Source organism: Danio rerio, chromosome 9 (genome assembly GCF_049306965.1).
Source record: "Danio rerio strain Tuebingen ecotype United States chromosome 9, GRCz12tu, whole genome shotgun sequence".
In the NCBI taxonomy this organism is placed as follows: domain Eukaryota; kingdom Metazoa; phylum Chordata; class Actinopteri; order Cypriniformes; family Danionidae; genus Danio; species Danio rerio.
In genome coordinates this window covers 12,830,480-12,850,628 of record NC_133184.1, presented here as the reverse complement: position 1 = coordinate 12,850,628, position 20,149 = coordinate 12,830,480, and the positions used below count along the sequence as shown (strand labels likewise).

The following is a 20,149-nucleotide window of genomic DNA, read 5'->3' as shown; positions in this document are numbered from 1 at the left end:
ATGGTTTTCATGAATATTTACTGTTTCTTCAACAGCAAATCAGCATAAGGTCATAATGTAATAAATGGTGAAATTCTGATTTGACACACAGTAAGAATAACTACATTATACATTTAAATTGTATAAAATCAGAAAAAAAGTTTTAAAAATGATTTTGATCAAATGTACATATTTCATATTTTTAAAATGATACGGCATGCATAGATATTGTACACTACCTGTCAAAAGTCTTGTCGTTGATCCCAGTTGTAAGAGCAACAGATAGTAACTTGACTTCTAGTTGATCATTTGAAAAAGTGGGAGAAGGTCAATTTTCTAATAAATCTTCTGTTGAACTGCATCCCAATCATCGCAAATACTGCAGAAGATGGAACTTGGACCCAAAATTCTTATAAAAATCAGTCAGGTTTGGTGGAGGAAAAGTCATGGTTTGGGGTTTCATTCTGTATTGGGGCTTGCAAGACATCTGCAGAATGGCAACATCAACAGCCTGAGGTATCAAGACATTTGTGCTGCCCATTCTTCAGCAGGAGAGCTCTCTTTCTCAAACTTCAGCCTCCACAACAAAGTTCCTGAAAGCAAAGAAGGTCAAGGTGCTCCAGGATTCCCAGGGCAGTCCCCAGACATTAACTTTATTGACCATGTCTAGGGTAAGGTTGGAGGAGCCATTGCAGATGATTTCAAAGAATCTTGATGAACTCTGGGAGTCCTGCAAGAACGCTTTCTTTGCCATTCCAGATGACTTTATTAATAAGTTATTTGAGTCATTGCAGAGATGTATGCATGCAGTCCTCCAAGCTCTTGGGAGTCATAGACAATATTAATTATCTTTCCACTGCACCATGACTTTTTATTCTATACTGTCCATTATTTCTGTTAAGTGACAATATTTTAGTGTAAGTAAAGTCAGAGCTTACTATCCTAATTAAAAATTTTAGAATCAATACATGATCATATAATATGTTGGTAAAATAAGCGTAATCTAGAAGCCTTTGCCTTTCATATAAGCCACTTCTGATACCAAATGATCAACTAGAAGTCAAGTTAACATTTTTTGCTCCTAAAGCTTAAATAAGCGAAAAGACTTTTGTCAGGTAGTGTAACTGTAATTGGTTATTTTCAATAAAGGTTTGTTGAATTTTTATTCAGAATTAAATTTGTATTAATTGGTTCTCCTTAAGTAATAAGTTAAATATCATAAAAGGTAATTGTAGTAAAAATGTCAGATGTTTACGTGCCATGCAGTGTTCACAATACTTGTGGATTCATCACGGCTTCAATAGACAATTGAACCCAATGCAATATTTCTCCTCACTCTAGAATGCTGCTTTGTGTCTCCCACTCACACATATGCATAAAGACACTGAAACAAATGAATTGAGCTCACTCCCTGCTGAATAGAGTCATGCTTTACAAATTGTTTAGCTGTGAAATAGCCTCATTGTTCAATGGTGGGGTTAGGACTGGACGGCTCCAATTTGTTCCCAGCACGTCAGAGCCCCAATGTACTCAAGGTCAGATAGTCTACTCTAACCTACACTAGTTTACTCGTCGATTAAAACACCCGCTGCACTAATGGACACATGGAAAGCTAGCAGAAGCACTCCATTATCCTAAAATGCATCTCTATGACTATCTAAACGACACAGCCCTCCACAAACAAAATATACCCACACTCACTAGTTTATGCTTATCTGAAAACACCAGCATAGTTGGTTACCTACCAGCATATACTGTATGTGTTTTGGATGCGAGATTGTGTCCGCATAAAATTATTTATAGCCAGTTTAATGTCAATATGAATTACCATTCATGACTTTGCTTTCATGATACAACAATATATAACAGCGCTAGAGCAACACACAATACTAGTAAGCAGGAATGCATGTGAAAAGAAAATATACCTTTTTATTGCTGTGGGTTCTCACAACTTGTCCCATAACCATCCTGCCAATAGGCTGAGAGTAGGTGGTCTTTTGTAGATGTTCAAATGCATTCGACCACATGAGCAAACAATTTATATGGGTTTAATTTAAACAACCAAATTAAATTTAGTAATGTTTAATTTAATTTGATTGTTTAAATTCAACCCAAATAAATTGTTTGCAACAACAATACTTAGACCATGTAGCCCTCCTGTGAATATTTAAAAAATAAGCATAAAAATCCCAAATGATGTTGAACAGAGCAAAGAAATTTTCACAGTATGTCTGATAATATTTTTTCTTCTGGAGAAAGTCTTATTTCTGCTTGAATAAAAGCAGTTCTTAATTTTTTAACACCATTTTAAAGTCAAAAGCTTTTTTTCCGGATAGTCTACAGAACAAACCATCATCATACAATGACTTGATAAGTTAATCTAATTATATTAACTAATTAAGTTAAGCCTTTAAATGTAATTTTAAGCTGTATAGAAGTGTCTTGAAAAATATTTAGTAAAATATTATTTCTTCACTTTGGAGTTATATCTGCGTTCTGAATGTTTTTGAAATATTGAGCTTCAAAGTTTTTGCATAATGTAAACAAATTATCATTTAATGAGAATATGTCGGTAACTCAGTTTTTACAAAAATGTCAGATAGAACCCTATAATTCTAAGGTACTTTAAGATAAAATACAGATAGACAAAATAAAATAAAATAGACAGATAAAATAAATCCGTTAATAGAAATGAGTTATTAAAATGATTTTGTTTAGAAATGTGTTGCACAGAAATGTGTTGTCTTCTCTCTGTTAAAGAAAAATTGGGGAAAAGTAAACAAATTGGGGCTAATAATTTAGGGGTGCTAATGATTCTGACTTGTATGTATGTATTTATTTACACACACAATTTACATAAACCTGTATATGAGGTTACAAAGGTATTAAATCCTCACTGTAGTATTGGCAATTGATTGGCACTGATTCTATTATTCCAAACAACATAAAAAAAAATCACATTTATTTTAATTACCCGAGACCTAAGGCCACTAATAACGAACCAGATCAACGTTTGAGGAACTCATGCATTTTGGGTTTATGTGTCGAATAGCTAAATCTGCTTGAACACAGGGACAATACAGTAGACACAAAAAAAATCTGGTCCTTGAAGTCCCTGTTAAATCATAATAAAATTTTTTAGATGTTAGTATTTATATATTTGTCCTAAGGATATCAATAAGCTAGTGTACTCCAAAATAGAGACTAAATTCACATTACAATGATATAAACACCCAAACGATTTTTGATATCACCTCATGCTTCAGTTTCTCATCAAAACTTCTGACCAATCAAATGTTCTCTAGTATCTGACATGTCCTGCCTTCTGCAAGACGCTATTGCTATGCGCTTGAGCTCAACCATTCACTGGCAGAGCTGTGAAAAAACTAAATGCTATTGGCTGTTTTTTAAAAGGGGGGAGGGGCTACACTGTCCTGCCCTATCTTTATGTTTCCACTCTCACATTAAACAAACAAACAATAAAAAGGTCATTACAAAGCACTTCACGGGACTTTTTAAAACCATAAATGAGAGTGATTTCTTCTTAAATGTTGGGAATAAATGTCTTTGTGTTCTTTTGTCAGGAGTCTGCTGAAAACCCACAGTCCAGGCTCCTGACCAGTGTCATTTTAAAGGCCACATGAAGTATTATTAGCCACAGGGGAGGAAGATCAGACATATATGGTTGTTTGATCAGTGTTTACCCATATGTTGCCCATGCCTTTCATGTTTCTATATAAATACAGTCTCTTGTGAAAAACAGTTTAATGTACTCCGGCAAGTCTGAATTTTGGTGACTCCGGTCGGCGACCCATGACTGTGTTCACCATTATGGTACATGTTCGACAGCCTGTCATGGTTGTTATAGTGGCTCAAGCTCTGTTTTGTTTTATAATTTTGCTCAGGAGCGTGTGATTGTAATCTACGTTCACTACAGATCGGTGGCGCTGGCTTTTGTTCGTGGTGTTTTTCGAGTGTCAGATTTGAGGTGGAGGTGAAGGGAAGGCTGTAAGATGGAGAAAGGGGTCTGGGATTGTATTTCCTTGCTCGAAACAAAACAACCTGTGTGAAAATTATATCCTCGCTGATTGTGTGTTTGAGGAAGTGTGATCCCTAGATCGGGGCTCAGGGTTTTTTGCGTGGGATGGGGGAAGGATGTGGACGAGGAAACTTCCTCCTGTGTGTGTGTATGTGTGTGTGTGTGTGTGCGCCTGCAGCTGTGCGTCGCTGATTACAGGAACATCTGGGTCGTCGATTCCAGGAAATCTCACAATGGACTTAAAAGATCTGTGGGAGGCCAGACGTGACACGGCTGATATTAATTGAAAAGACCTGATTCTGGTAATAGCTATGCCCCCATATACAGGCTGGTGTTAGAATGTGATGTACTGTATATTTGAAGAGTTCAGATGCTAAAACCTCTTAGTGCCTTCTGAAACTTTCTTCTAACAATAACATTTTACAAGAAAATGCTAATTAGGCTAAGAAAAATACTCATTTTAGTAGAAAAACCAGACTGAACTCTTCATTTGATGCAGGTGTTTCCACCAGTCTTTTAGCTTCCTAAATGAAAAATTTCCAACCCCAGAATAAAGCAATCTTTCAAAGTGACATTTCTAATCAAATCTGAGAGTTTTATGTTTTTTTTGTTCACAAAGTCTGTTCACAGAAAGAAAGAAAAAAATCGGATGTTTCAAAAACATTCCTATATGGAGAATCCTAAGATAAATCCAAATGAATAGAGCGATTTAATCCAGGTCTTCTGAAGAGACACGAATGCATTAAATGATGAATACATTTCATTTTGACTTGAACATAAACATTCATCAGCGAACAGTGTTTTCAGCAGTCATGTTTGGCTCAAGCATGCTTGTTTGATGCGTGAGAAACTGGCTCAAATCCAGGCTCAATACATGACCTGAAATATATTGCTCTGCATTCGTTCGCTACATTGTTTTTGTACTTGGAATGTCCACAAGAGGGAGTTGCTTGTTGAAATCATCACCAACATTGTACCATACCCTAAACCTACCAACAGTGTAAACATGACATGAATCTGCATTTGTGCATTTGCCATTTACCTTGTTTTTTCAAGAGCTCTTTGATTGGTCCTGTGATATATATTTTTAATGAACATCTTGATGGACAACATGTTTTGTAAAATGCTGGCAGAAACCAAGCTTTTTGGTCAATGCCAAAGTCACATACATTGTAGCACTCCTAGTTAGGAGTTAGAAAACCACAACTCTTTTCCCCCCCAGAAATGTGTCTTTCCTGGTGTTTGGCTGAGCATATGTTCACTGAGGGGTTTATAACTGACTGTTAAAAAAGACTGAGACACAGTCTATTACACGCTCACTTAGTATGTGTGTGTGTGTGTGTGTGTGTGTGTGTGTGTGTGTGTGTGTGTGTGTGTGTGTGTGTGTGTGTGTGTGTGTGTGTGTGTGTGTGTGTGTGTGTGTGTTTAACAGGTGTCATCATCCTGCAGGATTGTTTGAATAAACTAATTTTTCCTTTGCTCTTTTCGACTGAAGTCGTTTTAGCAGATTTACATGACAGACCATGTCTCATTCTACCCAAGAGCTGTGTGAGACAACACAAGAACATACTTTGTGAGTTATTGAGCAAACAGGCTAGGTTCGTTAGAAATTATGCACATGATTAAAGTGTTTTTGATGTTTCATAAGTTATTGTGCAAATAACCCCACCAAAATAAGCCTACATTCATCAAATGTTTACAAAAAGTGTACGCTTTTGTGATGTTTGTAGAGGGTTGACCATCAAAGAAGAATTCTTGGATGTCAAGCCAGCACATTTGAGCTTTTGCAAGAACCAATGGGGGATTTGCAAATAGTTCACTAAAAGAAAATAATTCTGTCAGTTTACTTACTCAACCTTCACTTGTTGCAAAGATATTTGAGATTCCTCTGTTGAATAGAAATGAATATATTTGTTTAAAATGCTGGTAGCTGGGAACCATTGACTTCCATATATTTGTTTTTCCTACTATGGAATTCGAATTGAAAAAACAAAAAGTAAAACAAAAAAGATGGATTCTCTGTTTTAAAACCACATGAGGGAAAATAAATATGAGGTCATTTGAATTTTTTGGTAATTACATTTATTTACACTATCCCTTTAAAAACATTGGATTAACGGCAAACAGTCCTGAGAATGTTTGTAAGACCCTTGACTGTCACAAAATCATTCATATGTTTACGCAAACTCACATTTGTGTTGACACTGTTAGTTTGCAATGGAGAGAAAAGACGTGTGTTGTATTGTTCATCAAAATGGTACTTGTGCTTATCAAGGTTGATTAAACCTATATAAAAAGAATGTAAACAAATATGATCAGCTCACATATAAGATTGCATCCATGTTATTATGCAATAGGATATTCACACTCATTCATAAATGCACCAAGGACCAATGCTGTGTATTGGTCCTTAGTGTAACATCAAAAGCAGAGGGTATTCATTGTATTTAGCATTTATGATTTATTTATTTTTTTACTTAAAATTTCCAAAAACTGCTGACCTTCACTTTATGAATCACCAGAGAGCACTCTTTTAGTTTAAAAAGTACTGTCAATAACACTTTAGAACAATGGTCCATGCTAGTTAGTATATTTCCTAACATAATATAAGTATGAATAATCTTGTAAAGCATTTATTAATCACAGTTCAACATTTACTAATGCATTATTAAAATCCACAGTTGATGACATTAGTTGAAGCTCTGTGAGTTAACATGAGCTAACATTATTTAACTTAAATAAATGTAACTAACCTGAACAAAGAGTTCTATAGTAAACACAGTAATAAGTGTATTACAGTACCTATTGTTTTTTCATCTAAATACATTAAAGGGGGCCTATATGCAAAAATCTCATTTATAGCGGGTTTAAATATAGTTGTGTGACAAAAGTGTGTAAATATAGCCAGCCTTTGTCTAAATGGATTAATTCTGTTTTCATAATAACATTTGATAAAAACAGTCTCCAGAAACACTTTGATTGACATTCTCCCTTTGTACGTCATCAGAGGGGGAAAGCCCCGCCCACTAGTGACTAATTCGTCCTCATTAGCATACATAGATATATACACTAGATATCACATACGGACCCTGAACATGCGTCAATAGCGCCGCCACATTTCTACAGTGCTTCCAGGACAAATGTCATTCAAACACACTAGTCAAGACAGTGTGTCAACGTGAAAATGCTGGACTTTAGGGCTGTGTACGTGTGTAGTAAAGAGCAAACAAAGACGCACACAGGCAGAACATTTCATAGGTAATATTTAATTTTGTACATTTTTGTTTGGTATGAACTTTTGTGCTAAATATTGATGATTATACAGTCACAGCCTACTGCACTGACCATAAGGTAAAGTATCACCAACTCGCACTAAATTCCAGGCTTATGCTAGTTCTATTAAAGAAAATAAGCAAACAATGTAAATAAAATATGGCAAGATGCTGCGGTGCCAGAAACTTGTATTATTGTCGGCTAAGTGAACGAATGAGAATGAGAAGTGAAAGCAGGAGAGGGTGTGTGTTTCAGGACATGGATTAGATCAAATTTTACAGGGAGGGAGGATAATATATTTCCATGCACACAAACACATGCTTTTTGTCAGGAATGCCCGTGCGGTCTCTTATTAAAACAATTGCATACTGACCACCTGGAAAACTCCCGATCATAGATATATGTATATATATATATCTCTGGCTCTTAATGGTCTAAGTCTTCGACTACAGCTCATTCATTTCAAAGGTGCGCTACTCTGTACTAAAATGGCGGCTCTATTGACGCATTCCTTCCAATAGACAACAACAGTGTTGGTGACATCTAATGTAAATATCTATGATTAGCATAGACAGCCCTGAATGAGAAGCAGTTGTCCACCATTAGAGCTTTGAATCTGCCACAATGCTGACACATAAGCATTTATAGCTTTGAAAAGGAGCCGTAGAGAATTCAGAGCAACAGTCACCAAAATGGTACATTTTGGATCAAAGCCAATAAAGGGCAGTTTCAAAGAATTATAAACTATTATTTTGTGCGGTATTTAGAGCTGAAACTTCACATACACACTCTAGGGACATCAAAGAGTTATTTTACATCTTATAAAAAGGGACATAATAGATCTCCTTTAACCAACCTGAACCAATATTTTGCAATAATACTTTAATCGGGAAAATAAGTCAACAACATCTTTGAAATAGTTCTTTTTGTGTGAACTATTTCTTTAAATGTCTTAAAACCAAACTAAGCCAAATAAGACTATGTCAAGGAATCCAAAGTCCACTGGGCAACTGAGACAGATATACCAATCAGCCAGTTTTATTAAAGCCCGAGCACTAATGGTCTTTTGTAAATGCACCAATTCATCAACATTATGGAGGGTTTTTCTGTGAGTCAGCATGAGTGAGCTAAGGGTTAAGCCTTCATGTCTTGTGTCTCTGAAAGAGAGAGAGAGTGAGGGTGTGGCCTGCTGTTTGGCCGAGAGCCACCCATTCCCCCTCCTCTCTCTCTCTCTCTCTCTCTCTATTTCTCTCTCTCTCTCTCTCTCTCTCTCTTTCTCTCTGTCTGTGCACGTCAGTCTGTCTGGAATAGCCTGAGTAGCAGCAGTAACAGGAAATCAGAGCACTGTGGTTTCAGCACAATGGCAGAGCTCCACAGTTCAGCTCCCTGTAGCCTGTAGCCTGCTGAGCAGACTGGAGACCAGCTCACACAGTGTCTGGAGAGAGAGTTAGTTATCAGTTCACCTACAGTAAACCCACCCTCTTCCCTCTTTTTTTTTTTTTTTTTTTTTTGCTGGCTTGCAGGTGTTCCTGAAGGAAGCTTTGGAGCAGAGGCTGGAGAAGGAAAGAGAGGAGGTGCGCAAAGCGGCTGGTATGGTGATCCGGGCCCACATACTAAGTTATGTGGCAAGGTTAGTGCAGCTTTCTGCGTGTTTGTGTATAAACACTCTCTGTCGAATGAGGTCAGGTGAGTTTCGGAGACTGCCGCTGCAACTTGAGTTACTTTTTTATTGAGCCGAGTGCATGGGCTTAAAGAGTCGAATATGTGCATGACTTCAAGTTTGGAATGATTTACTAGAGATGCGTGCGAGTGTTGAGAGTAAAAGCAAGTGGATTGGATTCATTATGAAAGTGCAGGAAAAGTTGCCAGGAGTGTCTTTTTTACTGCAAACAGTGAACAAAAAGCACTACACATATACTAGCTAAAAAAATGCATGCTGATTTAGAAATCTGTCAGGTTTTTTGCTAGTTTTGAGGACTGTTATTGTGATCAGGGGTTTTATGTTCAGACATGCAGCTGAAAACTGAAGGAAATTGCTTAATCCATGCTGGCTTTTAGAGGTTTTGGGGACTTGTCAGCTGGTCATTCTGTGAGTACATTTAGTTCTTAAACTGATTTGCTGGTTTTAGCTTGATTAATTTGATCTTCAAGCCTTTGCGAGATTATTTTTGCCCAGACTTTGTTTTTTCAGCATATTGCTTATCAGTGTTAAGCATGTTTTAAACTTTTATATATGACAAGCTTAAGCCTATCTTAATCTTACTCATATATATATAAAAAAAACAAAAAAACATTCAAAATAAAATAACAAAACACATACTTACGCATTACTTTCATTAAAAAGAAACTAAAACATTTAGATACTTAAAAAAGTGACATAAGATTGTAGGATATTATTTTTCAAGTAACTTTAACACTGCTACTTATAGTAATAAATCAAAATATTGACATCAGTTTATTTGTGCTGTTTTCATGGTCAAGCAAATCAAATTGAATTAGATTTATTATAGTTCAAGAATAATCCATGAAATGATGGTCCATAAGTGTTGTTTCTCTTTAAATATTAAAACATTTCACACAAGTTCAGTTAATTTGCACGATGCATTTTTTAAGAATCAGTCAAGCCAGTTTTTAGGATTTATTGTATGATCAGGGGGTTTATGTTGGTACATGCAGCTTTGTGTTTCAGACGTGATTGCTGACTAGATGTGCTGCTATAAGAAAATTGCTTAACACTGGTTTTGTTTTCATTTTGCTGGCATTGTGAGAACATCTGATTGACCAGCTAAAGGCTTGGAGGCTAGCTTCACATAGCTGAGATCTAGATCGTTTTCTCCATTGACTTTTATGCCATGAAGAATCACACGTCATAAACATATCTGATAATAATAATCTACATCGGTTTTGAATAAAGAGTCTGTTGAGATAATTTGGATTGCGGGCATGTAGAAATAATATGCTACCCAATACTGAAGTCTTCACTTTGTCTATTTTGAGTTAAGTTTTGTGGATGGATTGAGAAAATCCATTATGTCAGTGAAGTTTGCACTGCAGAATGATTTACCAGAGCTGTGTGAATCAGTGTATTGAGAGCAAAAGCACGATTCGATCATCTAGATTAGATTCATTAGAAAATTACAAGGAAGCAATGAAGGTTACATATTTTTTTCTCATCTTTTCACTGCAAATTTTGAACACTATATAAGCTCTTTACACACAAGGCAATATATATGTACATGTTGTTTAACTGTTTAATAAATCAGTTGCTTTTAAAATCATTTGGGGGGAGGGGTGGGGGTTATGTTGTCATATACTGTTGTCATATACTGTAAATACAACTGTTTCTTTCATAGGTGACTCTTTAAAAGGGAGTTCACCCAAAACTAAAAGTTTCTGTCATCATATTCTCACCCTCTACTTGTTCCAAATCTATTTCAAATCTATTTCATTATTTTTTTTTAACCTTTTTTCACAAAAGACGATATTTTGAAAAAATGTTGGACTATTGACATCCATAGTATTTATTTTTCATTCCAACATTCTTAACTAAACATCATATAGTAAAGCCTTGGAAATCAGCTTTAACTAGCTAAGACCCGAAACACACCACTTTTTAGTAAATAGGCTCACTCAAGTCCTCTTCAGTTAAATAGTTGAGTTTTGCGTATTTTTAATCCATTCAGCTGATCTCCTTCTTCACCGGGAGCTTAAATAGTATATATTTGTAGTATAGTATGGTATGGTATAGTATAGTATAGTATAGTATAGTATAGTATAGTATAGTATAGTATAGTATAGTATAGTATAGCATAGGGCGTCACGGTGGTGCAGTGGGTAGCATTATTGCCTCAGAGCAAGAAGATCACTGGTTCGTGCCCCAGCTGCGTCAATTGTCATTTCTGTGTGGAGTTTGCACGTTCTCCCCGTGTTTGTGTGGGTTTCCCCCACAGTTCAATGACATGCAGTATAAGTGAATTGAATACATAAAATTGTCCTTAGTGTATGTGTGTGAATGCAATAGTGCTGGATAAGTTGGCAGTTCATTCCTCTGTAGCGACCCCTGATTAATAAAGGGACTAAGCCAAAAAGAAAACAAATGAGTATAGTATTGTATAGTATAGTATAGTATAGTATAGTATAGTATAGTATAGTATAGTATCGTATCGTATCGCATCGTATAGTATAGTATAGTATAGTATAGTATAGCATAGTATAGCATAGTATAGTATTGTATAGTATATTAAATAGCTTTAAATTGGAAAATTATCAAAACTCTGAAATTTTCAAGCAAGTTGCTAATGGTCTAATCCAATTCTATGCTAATCTAAGCTAAAAGTGCTACCTCCAAAACCAGAGATCGGCTGAATGGATTTTTAAAAAGGGGAAAACTCAACTGTTTTACTTTAGAGGAAATAAAATGAACCTATTAAAAATAAAATTAAAGTATTCCTTTAAAGCTTTATGAGAAAGATATCTTCAGCAGGTTAATTCAATGCCTTACTCAATCAAATTGACATCAAAATATGACCAATTATTAAGTTTAAATTCTATATTAAAATGTTGTTTTGGTTTTTGGGCTTTACAAGAATCTCTAAAGCATCATTTTGTTTACACAATTAAGTGAACACATACTGTACAGTGCACACACATACTGTACAGACACTCAGTTCAGCATTGCAGGTCAGGTGTGAGGTTTTCTGCTTTGAGTCTATGGCCCTGTTTAAACATGATGTGAAGATTAAGAAATTTAATATGGGGGAGACTTATTGCTATTTACACCTGGTGTTTTAATCTGTCTCTTTTGTCCACTATTAACCACTTATTTGAGAGGAAGGTCTATGGTCAAGTATATATGGACAAAGAAAAAAAAGCTCATGCAATTGATTGTGAAAGAAGTAATTGGAAAATTATTAAAAGTGCAGCATTTTTTTGGTAACTATGTTAAAAGCTGTAGGTGCGTGTTTATTTATTGTCATAATATATTTGTGTCTGAGACTGTGGCTATTTTGAACTATGTGGCTAATTGCTTTTGAGTGGTTTTCTTATTGTAATAATAACAACATATTAGTTGAGTAATTGCTATAATTTGCTCAGAACGACTGTAAGATTCCTGCAAACCAATCATTAATGAAAAGCCCCAAGGACTTGCTTTCTAATGTCATAACTCTTTTCTTCCCAGAAAACACTATAAAAGAGTTCAGAGCAGCACCGTCACAATCCAAAAGAACTACCGCGCTTACTTCTGGAGACAAGCATTTCTTCGTTTCCGCTCAGCCGCCGTGGTCCTCCAGAAGCACCTGCGTGGGCAGATCGCTCGTCAGCTCTACCGGCAGCTTCTGGAGGAGAAACAGAGGAGAGAAGAGGAGGAGAGGATCAGAAGAGAAGAAGAGGAGAGGAGACGCCAGGAGGAGCTGAGGAGACTCCAGGAGGAGAAACAAAGACAAGAGGAAGAAAGGAGGAAAGAGGAGGAGAGACTGAGGCTTCTAGAAGAGGAGAAGAAGAGAAGAGAGGAGGAACAGGAGACTTTGCGGCTCCAGCAGGAGGAGGAAGAGCTGAAGAGGAGGCAAGAGGAGCTCAAGAGCAAGCAGATATTGGAGGACAGAGAGGCAGGGCACAGCAGGTAAAGCGTAATCTGATGGGCAAATGTTTGACTTTTAATTTAGGTCAACTAAAATCTGCATCAGCTGCGGGACTGTGCTTAATCTCTTTCTAAAAGGATTCTCTCCTCTTTTGCCTCATATTAGGAGCCTAGTGGGGAAAAACCATCACAACCACAAGGTATTAGTTCTGTTTAACGTTTTATTTGATGTTCCTATGAGAGAGATTTCTAATCTGAAAAGGTTTATGTAACGTGTTGTCCTTATTTTCTGTTAACTTGCTAAAATGTCTTGTTGGTAATGCCATGGCCTTGTGATGTAAAGCAAAAGAATCCTATTAAAAACCTAATATTTTCTGTATATTTTATTATGTAACATTTTCATCAGAATGTTTTTTTTTTTCTCTGAGCCTGCTATAGTGCAATTCTACTTTGGTTTACAGTAGACACACTAAAATTGCATTCAGTGTAACAATATTTTAATTTACAGTTGAAGTCAGAATTATTAGACCCCCTGTATTTTTTTCCCCAATTTCTGTTTAACGGAGAGAAGATTTTCTCAACACATTTCTAAGCATATTAGTTTTAGTAACTTATGTCTAACAACTGACATGATGACTAAATAATATTTTACTCTATATTTTTTAAAACACATTCACGCAGCTTAAAGTTAAATTTAAAGGCTTAACTAGGCTAATTAGGTTAACTAGGCAGGTTAGGGTAATTAGGCAAGTTAATGTTTAACGATGGTTTGTTCTGTAGATTGTCGGAAAAAAATAGCTTAAAGGGGCTAATAATTTTGACCTTAAAATGTTTTTTAAAAAAATTAAAAACTGCTTTTAAAATAACTGCTAGCCGAAATAAAACAAATAAAACTTTCTCCAGAAGAAAAAATATTATCAGACATACTGTAAAAAAATTCTTGCTCTGTTAAATATCATTTGAGAAATATTTAAAAAAGAAAAAAAAATTGAAGAGGGGTTAATAATTCTGACTTTAACTCTATATATAATACATAATATTGATAGCCATATTTAGATATGCTGATATAAACTTTTTTAAGCGACAGTAAGCACAGTGCAACCTCAAAATACAAATTAAATGTCATTTATATATTTATACTTTGCCACTGTCTTTTAATCCAGTAAGTTTTACCTATTTGTCAGCAAGAAGTTCTTTAAATATTTAAACTTTAATGTGAACAATTTTTTAAGCGTTTAAATATGTAAAAGAAAATTTATTTAATAAATTTAATTGCTTAAATGTATGTTACATTTTTATGTTAATTTTTTTCACAAAAATAGCTGCATTTATTAGTTTTCTGTGTTTATAAAACCCCTATAATAAATTTAGTTTGATGCTTGCACAAACTCCCAAACTCTCAAACACATGGATATATGAATTATAAAATATAAAACAATACTGTAAAAGCTTTATTAACTTAACATTTTCTTTAAAAAATATTTTGATATTTAAACATCTACACTCAGATTTATTTACAGTTTAAGGAATACATATTATTTATTTTCCATAGTAGCCACACTGCATGATATTTTAGGTCATTAAATTGAAACTTTTCCTGATATGGCAGTTTTTCAAACTTACTTATTTCACGACCCACATAATAGAATGATATCCACACTTATGTGCCATGATGTTTACATAATACTAAAAAGAATCCCATGAATCATCCATTTTGCATGCTACAGCATGAAACTTTCTTTGGACCATTGAAAGTGCTGAATAGACAGAATCAGCTTACGCTTTCTCATTTTCCCAGAAGGACGTGTCCCATAGCCTGTGCCAGTACTCGTCCGAGGAGGAGAGTCGTCAGATGGAGGAGATCCTGCGGCTGGAGCGAGAGATCGAGCGGCTGCAGAAACAGAGAGACGAAGGGGTTTCTCTCCTGAACGACAGCTCTAGAGACGAGCTGCGCCAGAAGAGGGACGCCGAGATCTACCGGCTGGAGAAAGAGGCTTCACGCGTGGCCACCGAGTTCCTGGAAATGCTGGACTTTGGAGGTTTGGAGCAGTCGCTGTCCAGTGAGGAAAATCTTCACGATCCTTCTGAAACCACCGCTCCTCTGGCCGAGGAAGAGGTGGATGAAGGTTTTCATGCGGAGGACGAGTGTATCCCGCTCCCAGACTTCCCTCCACTGGCTGCTGTGCCTCTTGATAAGGAGGTTCTCTCCAGTCTACCTCCTCCACCTCCTGCTTTTGCGGAAGGTCCGGTTGGCACATCTTCACCTGCACGGATGGAGCGACCCAAGTCCAGTTCATCCATCAAACACAACAGACTCTCAGACATCCCTCCACCTCCACCCACAGCTCCACCGCCTCCTCCACCAACGCTGATTTCAAGCAGAGTTGACTTTGAAGTGGTGTATAAAAGCCCCAGGAAGACGGAGATCTTGCTGCCGGAGGAGGAAACCAGCTTCAGCATTCTGCCCGACACAGAGTCGGATTATGACCAAGAGGAGTTCGAGGAGGCACTGGGGAGTTGTGGAGATGCTGGAAGCACAAACGATGGACATCTTACTGATGAGGAAGTTCTGCGCAGATCTTCATGTACTTATAACAGCACAGACTCCTTCAGGGGAAGCTCAGACTCGGTGAGTAAACGCAGTATTGATTTGCTTTTGTGTCATCATTTACTAACACACTCATGTCATTGGAAAACTATTTCTTTTGCTGAACACAAAAGACCATAGGTTAGAAGCCATTATTAGGCCCACACAGAAGCTCCATATAAATGCACAGTACTGTGCAAACATCTTAGGCTGCTAGTATTTTCATCAAAAAAAGGTTTAAAGTTGGTTATTTCTGTTCATTTCTGTAGCATGTCAGTTTGAAATATCAATTTACATTCCCAAACATCATTTTTTGTCATTAAATACAATTTTAAAGTGAGATTATTGTCTGCACAAGGAGTCTGGCAACAGCCAGTGCTCCACACAGAGATCTGATCTGATTACTAAAGCCTGGTTCACACTACAGGATTGTAAACATCAGCAGATCGCTGTGCCGTTCACACTACATGACTTGACTTTGTGTCTTTTAATCTCTGTGGTGTTCACACTATGCAACACTCTGTGAATGATCCACAAGAGGGGGGTCACACACTACATGATCTGACAACAACTCATTCCCCATCAGCTCATTCAAGCTACCAAACCACAGCCAATGAAATTTTGAGGGAGGAGTCGTCAGAAAAAGCTGAACACTATTGGCTGCTTGTGTGCTCATTACATCACTGACAGTGTTTCAGGCTTTGGAGAAAGCATTTAAAAACATCGTCAATTCAGCTGATTTATCAGCGGATTAATCACTCATCTGCAAGGTTCCAGTGGATAGATACACAGAGAGTTTTTAATTTTTGTAATTTTATAACTTTTTGAAATAAAACATATTTAGAACACCCTGCCATTTTCTAACTATCAGTGTATTTCTTTCTGACATTGTTATTTTTTTTATTACAAAACAGTAAAGAACTGAGCATTTCTGCCTTAAATTGCCATATTGGTCAAAATGACTGCATGCATGTCTGATACTTTTCACTGTGACTTTAAATATGTGTGCATTTTTTTGCCTAGCAACTTCATGCTAACATAAACAAAACTTTCTGATGGCAAAAACATCAATTTACTTCAGATATCTTTCAAAACAGCATATTCTGTGCCGAATAGATCCTGTTTGAAAGTAAAAAAATGAAAGCCAAGACCTTTGCGTGTTCTAGTATCTTAACTACATATTTATAGGCTGTATAAACAAAAAAGATGATATTTTTAGGGTAATGGTGTCATTAAATATGATGCCAGACATTCAAAGCTTAATTTTAATATCTCAATAATAGCTTTGAATGTAAATATGTTGTGACAGTATGGTGTTTTATATGAGAACAATCAGAATGAACAGTATAATTCTAATAGTTACAGAATTCTAGTTCCACTGTTAATATAGCCTACTCTCATGTCTGTGTTAACGCAGAATGAAGCGAGTGCACCGATGCCCATTCTGACCAATCACAGATGTTTCTGCTGAGCTCCTGAACACACAGGCATTCAGCTCATGCTGATATGCTCTCTCATTGGCTGCAGCTCGTCACTACATCTGACCACACGTGGGGTTGAGTCGGCCGACTGCTCCGGAATATTTAGCATGCTGAATGTTGGATTTCCGTCTGCGAGGTGTTGGCGACGCGTCAGCGAGCCTCGTTGATGCGTTGTTCAGTAGTTCACACATAAAGAGCGGCGAGCGCCGTGCACGCGCAGATTTCTTCCCGATCACAGCCCGATCTGTTGGCGAGCTCGTTAACTTCCAAATCGGGCTCAAATCAGGCTTAAAATCCTCTAGTGTGAACTAGGCATAATCAGACATGAAGAAGCAGAACAAACTGAGACAAACTAAATCCAGAAGAACTTAGGGAACATCTCTAAGATGCTTCACAAAACTGCTACATTTTGCTGTATTTGGCTTGATTTACTCGCCAATGTACTAGATTACTCTAATACATAAAATAAGTAAGCTGACCAAAGTTCTTACAGGGAGAAGACTTATTGAAGATGATCAATAGTGCAGTTCCTCAGTGGTGATGTTAACTTAACTTCAAGTACTGTCTGTGAGACAGTAGGTTATACTAGCATCAAACAAACCATTCTGTGTTTACGAGGCTCAGCAGGACCCTCTTATCAGATGTTTCAGCTGTCGTTTGGGTTCACACCCATGACAAAAGGGTAATTTAGTTCACATCTATCAGATTGTGATGGTTGAGGCAAAGGTCACCCCAACACACACAGAATCGATCACATAAGAGTTCATTCAATGTAAATGCAATTGAACTAAAATGCACATAATCTTTCAAAACCTACCTGCAAAGCTACCTGAAAAACTATGGGCAAGTGTAGCAAGTGTTTTAAATGCAAAGTGTGGTCATACCAAATGTTGATTTGATTTAGGTAATTTAAGTTAATTGACAAATAAAATGTATTGCCGGCAGCCAGCTCTCTGCAACTCTACCATGGTGCCCCACTGAAAGTAAGCAGGGCTTAGACCGAGGTCCTGACTCCCAGGATATACTTCGAAAAGAGTTAGGTTTTAACCCTGGCATCCTGGTCAAATTTTCCCACTGGCCTCTGTCCATCATGACTTCCTAGCCATCCCCATATCATAATTTGCTTCATCACTCTGTCACCTCTCCACCAATCAATTGGTGTGGTGTGCGGTCTGGCGCAATATAGCTGCTGTCGTGTCATTCAGGTGTATGCTGCACACAGGTGGTGGATGAAGAGACTCCCCCTATGTGTAAAGCGCTTTGAGTGTCTAGAATGGTGCTATATAAAATGTAAGAAATTATTCACATTATTATTATATTATTTATGCATTCATTTTGAAAGCATCCTCATTTTACAGCATTTTTACACATGTGCCTAAAACTTTGAATTGTACTATAGCTTTGTAGGTAGGTTTTTAATGCATCTTAATGATGTTGCCAAAGTTCTTTTGGAATTAGGATAGTAGTGAATATGGCAATGCGGATGTGTTTGGCTTGGCGGCATGGATTTGCTATGCTGATGCTGCTTTGATTATTGGTGCAGAGCAAGTAATGAGACTTGCTACTGGCAGTATATTCACAAACATGCTGTCTCAGAATATAACACACTGCTGCTGCAAACATAACATACACAAAATCCCATAGCAGATCTATACACAGGTGGAGCTGGGGTGGAGGAAGGTATCTAAAAACACTCTACAGATTAGGGATGTGTGCATCAATGCTGAGGTACTGATTTATTGATACTCAGAAGCTACTAATTTGATATCTATACTTTCTTAAAATCATAGATTTTTTTATATTAATAATTTAGTTAAAACATATTGGGCAGATCTCACAATCTCTCAACGTAATTAATAAATTCTAAACAATCGGTTAATTAATTGTGGCTGAAGCCATTGATCTTTAAATTGTTAAATATCACAAGAATGTAGATTTGTTTTAAAAATTGTCTTTCTGAATTAAGAAATAAATGAAAGTATGCACAGCTTATGTTGTTGCTATTATTTATTTTAGTTAGATGTGTTATTTAATCAATATTTGTTCAAAGAAGGTTGTTTAAACACTATAATTTGTTTGTCAAATCAGATTTTCTAAAAAAGTTTTGTATCAAATTTATTATTTGTAATAATTTGTTAACAAATTACCATTATTTTGAAAAACCACATTCAGATTTAGGATAAGCAGAATCGGTTAAAATCTGACCAATTTGCCTTTTGCATATTTTTGTACTTTTGGTTATACCTATTTCCCAGAGATGGGTTGCGGCTGGAAGGGCATCCGCTGCGTAAAAATTTGCTGGATAAGTTGGCGGTTCATTCCGCTGTGGCGACCCCGGATTAATAAAGGGATAAAGCCGACAAGGAAATGAATGAATGGTTATACCTATGACTAAATCTACATTCATCACCAACAAATGATTTAAAACTTTGTTTGATTAAAAGCAAGCAATAATAAATTACTTTTAGCTGGGCCTTAAAAATTGAAATGAACTAAGCAGATAGGCAGTGCATTCCAGATTTTAGGAGCAGCAACTGAAAACACATAATCACCTTTAAGTTTACATTTGATTTTTAGAACCACCAAAAGTAACTGATTAGAAAATCTCAAGGACCTAAGAGAAGAATATCTGTTTACCAGTTTTACCAAACATTTTGGATCCATGCCGTCTGTTTTTAAAGCTTAAAAACAAACCATAAAAGTTTATATTTCATTCTAAATATAGCGAAATGAGAAATGAGGCCATGTTTTCGAGTGCCAGTCAGCAATCTTGATGCTGCATTTTGCACTGACTGTAACCAAGCCAAAGTTTTCTGGCTAGCTCCCACATAAAAAGTAGTTTAGGCGTGAAACAATAAAAGCATGAATAACTGTGCTCATTGAAAATCATTGAAAGACAGAAAGGACATCATTTTTGTTGTAGGTCTCAGCTTAAAAAAAGAATGTATTTGCTTGTCAAATTTAAAATCAGAATCAAATAAAATGCCTAGATTTTTCACCACTGCTTTATGAACTTTTGTAGATCTGAAAGCAGCAGATTAAACGATTTAAGTTTTGTTTTTTCAGTTTAATTTTTAAAGATTTGCCATCGTTTAATATCCAGAAAGCAGCCGACAAGCAAACTGCAGTCTGGAGATTATAAAAAACAGTAGGTTTTGATATTTTATATCAAGTCAGTTCATTTTGTTACAAAATCATTACTTGGATCGCAA

General features: G+C 36.4%; 1 protein-coding gene across 4 annotated transcripts in view; it reads left to right on the top strand.

Moving 5' to 3' along the window:
* myo10l3 (myosin X, like 3) overlaps positions 1 to 20,149 on the top strand; it is a 151,009-nt gene that overhangs the window by 106,443 nt on the left and 24,417 nt on the right. For 3 of the 4 annotated variants that reach the window (XM_017357764.3, XM_009304520.4, XM_068223556.1), the window contains 4 exons: positions 8,815 to 8,921; positions 12,471 to 12,911; positions 13,036 to 13,069; positions 14,668 to 15,498. In XM_017357764.3, coding sequence (XP_017213253.1) covers positions 8,815 to 8,921; positions 12,471 to 12,911; positions 13,036 to 13,069; positions 14,668 to 15,498 — 1,413 coding nt within the window. The remainder of the gene's footprint in view (positions 1 to 8,814; positions 8,922 to 12,470; positions 12,912 to 13,035; positions 13,070 to 14,667; positions 15,499 to 20,149) is intronic. The other variant, XM_009304521.4, reaches the window with a different exon arrangement.